At 32.6% G+C, this 5,904-nt stretch overlaps 1 protein-coding gene and 1 non-coding gene across 2 annotated transcripts in view; both read right to left on the bottom strand.

Annotated features, from left to right (window-relative positions):
- Positions 1-5,904, bottom strand: part of Smp_147750 (hypothetical protein) — a gene marked incomplete at its 3' end in the record, with an annotated part of 39,137 nt that overhangs the window by 26,939 nt on the left and 6,294 nt on the right. Inside the window, exons 3-5 of the mRNA XM_018796352.1 lie at positions 5,651-5,770; positions 3,123-3,383; positions 1,804-1,960 (exon numbers count right to left, since the gene is read on the bottom strand). Of these exons, the coding sequence (XP_018650574.1) occupies positions 1,804-1,960; positions 3,123-3,383; positions 5,651-5,770 (538 nt within the window). The remainder of the gene's footprint in view (positions 1-1,803; positions 1,961-3,122; positions 3,384-5,650; positions 5,771-5,904) is intronic.
- On the bottom strand, positions 2,107-2,178 carry Smp_tRNA_01003_Pseudo_TTG.1.1. Its single transcript has one exon. It is a non-coding gene (tRNA).

Genomic DNA, 5,904 nt, shown 5'->3' with positions numbered 1-5,904 from the left:
TGATTAGAATTTGTGCGCTGAATACAAATCGTAGTGTAAATGTGTTACAAGTTCATAAAATAGTGTAACAAAAAATGTTTTACAAGTCGATCTTACATTCACCTTAAATTGATATTGATTTATTTTCTTGAAAAATTTTTTGTATATGTGGATTCTACATACCTAAAAATTGGTTGTTGTAGACTCACGCTTTCAACAATTAAATATATGTCTGAAATAATTAAAAATATTATTATTGTTGTTGCTATACTCAGTATTTACAATCTACTGTTTTCTTATTAAAAAAATATTCGTAAATTTTCATTCTAACTATTGCGATATAGAAGTAAATTTGATATGTGGTTATCATTCAGAGATGATGGTGTTAAGCAGTGGAATTGAGAACACGAATTTCGTCTTATTTGAGACTCATCAGCTGGATGTACCTGCATTTCAGTGTTGATGTCCACTTGAAGACTCAAACCAAATACTATTCGCTTCAAACTCCATCGTGTTATACTTAGCTTCTGAGTAAATGGAGGCCTGCTTAAAAATCTGGGCTACCTATTCCTGTCATCTACATATTTCAACAAGTTATATCTTTCCTTGTTTGTTGTTTTACACATTATAGCTTAACCGATTCATGTGCGTTTCTGAAAAGTGTACAAGTTACTAAAGGCCCTATCAGAGATATCCTGGTTGCCGGCAATAGGTAGCGGAAAGAATGTACATTGTTCAGATGTCAATTGACAGGACTGCTAACTTCTCACTGGGGATCACTCAATATTTGTCGTCAGGTTCGATCAAGAAGTAAGAACCGGAAACTTGTTGAAATACAATACACAAAACTGTTAATGAACGTAAAAGGACTATCATTTTCCACTAGGTATTTGTTAGTATTTATTCTGCTCATTTTCTAGCGCATCATCAGTGCAATATAAGTCACTAATTTAATGTAAATTAATTTACTTAACTTCGGGTTACACGTTTTGGACGTTTGAGATTATTATTATTATTATTATTATTATTACTTCTATGTATAGACCAAAGTCGGTTCAAGAATTGTACCAGTAAATTGTATCTTTACTTTAATCACAATGGTATTTACAGATTTTACTACCCATAGAAAAAAGGAGCCAAGATAATTATTTACGAAGAAGAACTACTGTGCATTTATCATTTTTGATTATTCAATTAAACTGTTGTATCCCGATAACAATAATAAATGGTGACTGTGGGATCCATTTATGTACCAATATGATGCATATATTTTTTATTGTATGATTGCTAAGTAACTAAACTATTCATGTTCATGTTCCCCTTATCATAAGCTTTATTTTGAACCATAAATTATTGTTATAAGATTTACGGTTCTTGAGTTATGCCCTATCTATCACTTACTATCTCCCTTGTTCACAGCCACATTTGGCTAAATCTTGTACAAATGTTATTTTCTATTTTATTGGTACGATGTGGTCAGTCTGTTTGCTTTATAAACTCAGTATATTTGAAATATAAGGATTCATACCACAGAGGCTATTCTGGACTTAACTGGCTGGGCTAGACAGAAGCAAGACCGATACGTACTCTAGACTGCTCGTATGGTTTCTGTGTGTCACTGTTCCAATTGATAATTTACTGCTCTCTGATTGATGGTGTTATCACATTCATACGTTAACAAGGCATCCACTCGGCCACAAGTCATAACAGATCTAATATTTAGTAGAGATGTTATCCCACTATCTGTACAAGTATACAACGAATTTGAAAGCACAGGTCATAACATAAATTTACTTTTCTAAAAAGCATTTTTGGATTATTTACCTTGATTCAATCTTGAATTCCCAGATAACATAGTACATATTTGTTGACTACGCAGTTTTAATTCTTTGTTTAATTGTTCAACTTCAACTCTTAAAGAAAGATTTTCAGTAGTAAGACGTTTTGCTGTCTGTGAATCTTCAGTTTCAGTTGGATTATTCTAGAATCAAGTGAAGGAATAAAGAAGAAAAAACTAATATGTAACGTTATAGGCAAAGATGGATAGTAGCTAGCAGCGGAATCTAGGACACGCGTTTCGTTCTATTCGGGACTCGTCAGCTGGGTGTACCTGTATCTGAGAGTTGATGTCCACTCTGGGACTCGAACCCAGTATCTTTCGCTTCAAACGCCATCGCGTTATCCACTTAGCTACTGAGTCCTGATAGCCACTTGCTTGTGCAATAGGGTGAAGTTTGAATTCACTTAATATTGACCAGTTGCAGTCCCAAGCATCAATACTAAGTGAATAATATGTAACGTGTTAGGATGAGATAAAAATGCGGAATCATGTTTTAATTTAGTAATCCAATTACTCAGTATAATATTTGTTTGATTTCAGTGTGACATATAATACATCTGTACTATCTTAATGTAAATTTCATTCAGTATAATATACAGTGTTGGTTTTGTGTTACTTTAGTGTAAACTACATTTTTTGTATTTCTCCAGTGTTATAATTGTTTTGCTAATAAACGACCCGACTACTCCTATTGCTTAGTATTCTTATACAATGATACTCGACAAGACCCCCAAAAATTAGAACACGTTGAACAGGAAGGAAATTGTATTCAAAATAACAAGGGTAGGTGAACAGCAATCAATCGTTAGGAAAAACGTTCATATATTTATAGTATATGCATAAGAAGCTTCTAGATGTTTCTCCAATAATCCGCCAGAGCTGATTGGTTTAGAAGAATTAACTAATCAGCGTGCGCCGTCACGATCATGCACATAATGTGCCTTAATCCGGTTTATTTCCCGCTAACATCCAGTTTGTGATTAATCATTAAATGTCAGTAAAATCTGTACATGAATAAGTATATATTGTTCGCACAGTTATTATCATGCTTTTGATTTGAATGGTGAGTGAAATAGTCTTTCACTATCAGTTTCCTCCTCCTGTTTGTGCTGCTCGGATCAATTTCTACTAGAATCACCAAAACTATAAAGTACCGGTTTTCCATGGTTGTAACAACCGAAGATGTGTTGAACCTTCAATGAGTACTTCTTTGAACAGTTAAGACACCTAATAAATTATCAGGATAAAGGATACAAGAATAGACCATATACTTTTGATAGAAAAAAACACAACACAAACTAACTTTACGTAATTTTTTAATACATGCATATAACTTCTCATTTTCACGTTGATAACCAGCAATTAATAATTCTTGCTTTTCATATTCCTTTTTAAGTTCATCCATAGTAGTGAAATTATGAGCATGTTTATTACTATTGTCAATATTTGACTCTACATCATTATTTCTTCTGACATTCACTCCATTAACTTCTGTATTTAGGTTCATTAGTTTTTCATCATCATCATCATCATGACTTATTTTTTCGTCATAATGTGAATTGCCCTGTTTTCGTAAAAGTTGAAAAATAATTGAACGATATACATATCGTCAGTAAACTTTCGTGTGCAAAATTGTACTACTTATATTTTACTAAAGTAGTATACTAATATTACCAAAAATATTTCAATCAAGATCTGTTTACAAGCAATTATACACATGAAATAACCAAGATAAACGAGCACCAAACAAACAATGGTCACTTAAAAACCCAGCTTTTATATCGAATTCAAACATCCATACATTCATTAACATAAATAATGGCTAAGAATGACAAGATTTCATGTTCAGTCAGTAGAAGTAAAGTACATTAGAGCATTAATGTGCATGGTAAAGATAATAGTAGTTAGTAGAGTACTTAATTGATTGAATTACAAGAATATCAACTACGACGTTTAAATGGAAGTAATCTAAGCCAAAAACTAAACCATTTCAAGCAAACGCACGAAAGAAAGTATTACAATAAGCAGAAGGGCTACTTCTCCGTGTTTCAGCTCCTGATGACGTTTGTTACAAAATTATGTTAACTCAATATTAATCATCATTTTAGAGATGTAAACATAAATTAAGTAGAAGATTTGAGATTGAATAACAATGAAATAACACTAAAAGGACTGTTTAATTGTAGTAGGATAAAGCATGTATGCCTTAATTGTTAAGAATAACTAAGATCTATATCACATAGTCTCATGATTTTTGAGAACCTAAACAATTGAATTTCATTTCCTTAAAATAGGATACTCTTAACTGGCTAACTTGTTCAAGATCATACTTTTCTGAACAATCAGACTAACAGTTAATAAGGAAATAATTGAAGCTGCTTACTTACTTACTTACTTACTTACTTACTTACTTACTTACTTACTTACTTACTTACCTACTTACTTACTTACTTACTTACTTACTTATTTACGCCTGTTATCCATCGTCAAGGAGCATAGGCTGAACACTAGTATTTTCCATCAAACCCTGTCCTGGGCAATCCTTTCCAGTTCCTTCCAGTTAACATTCATCCTTTTCATATCTGCTTCTATTTCCCGACGTAATGTGTTCTTCGGCTTTCCACTTTTCAGCTTCCCTTCACCATTCCAAGTTAGCGCTTGCCTAGTGATGCAGTTCAGCAATTTCCTCAATGTATGTCCTATCCACTTCCAACGTGTTTTCCTAATTTATTTCTCGGTTGGAAGCTGGTTTGTTCTCTCCCACAGAAGTCTCTTGCTGATGGTATCTGGTCAGTGAATGTTGAGTATTTTGCGTAGACAACTGTTTATAAATACTTGTAACTTCCTGATGATGGAAGTAGTGGTTCTTCATGTTTCAGCTCCGTAGAGTAGGACTGTATTAACGTTCGTATTGAAGATTCTCACATTGAAATAATTTGATAGTTATTTTGAGTTCCATATGTTCTTCAATTGTAGGAATATTGTCTTCACTTTGCCAATCCTCGCCTTTAAATCTACATCCAATCCTCCTCGTTTATCAGCGATGCTTCCCAGGTACGTGAATGTTTCGAACTCTTCCAGAATTTCTCCATCAAGTGTGGTTGGGTTGGTGTTCTCCGTGTTGTATTTGAGAATCTTACTTTTTCCTTTGTGTATGTTGAGACCTATTGATGCATAGGTTGCTGCTACATTTGTTGTTTAATAAATGAAGCGGACAACATAAATCTACAGAAGATATGGATAACTTTCTTTTTAGTAAAGTTTATTTCATTAATTTGGAAGAATATCATAAAAGATCATCCATCAAAAATATAGTGAAAACAGTGGAATAATAAACCATGTTGATTAGTCAAATAAAAGAAAGGAGCGATTTATCCATACAGTAACATGAATCATGCACTAAGACTCAGAGACTTCTATATCACATAAATCATTATGTTAATATTCACTAGGAGTATCGATTCTTCGACCTTATGATATTCAAGTTATATTTTGATGATAAAACATCCATTCAACCATTGTCAACAAACTTATTTCATCACTACAATAACATAATGATATTTTCATAGTTCAAAGCATGAATCAATTGAAGCTAGACCACCAAGGAAAACCTGGAAGCACTAGACGACTAATACGTCCTATTGTGATACTCCTCAGCAGTGTGCATCCACGATCTCTCCTCGCAAGATTCAAACCCAGGACCTACCTTGGTGGTCTAACTTTAGTTGACGAATACTTTCAAATAAGAAAGATATACATATAAATAGCTGAAATATTTTGACAAAAAAAAATTAAAAAAAATAAAAATCTGAATAAAGATTTTCATTTTACTTGTAAACGTGTTATAACATTCTGTAAACGAAATACTTCAGCTTCATAATTGGATCGTAGATCAGATAGTTGTTTTTCATATTCTGTTTTATTCATTAATTCAGCTTGTAATTTTGCATTCTGATAAATTATAAACAACAACAAAAACAGAAATTTAATATTAAACATTAGAATAAATAGACAAATTAATGCATAGAAGGGGGTTTCGCGGAGATTTTAACAAGTTTATATAGTTGAGATCATGAGTCAATTGA

This window comes from Schistosoma mansoni, chromosome 2, assembly GCF_000237925.1.
Source record: "Schistosoma mansoni strain Puerto Rico chromosome 2, complete genome".
NCBI lineage: Eukaryota > Metazoa > Platyhelminthes > Trematoda > Strigeidida > Schistosomatidae > Schistosoma > Schistosoma mansoni.
This window is presented reverse-complemented; position numbering and strand designations above follow the sequence as displayed.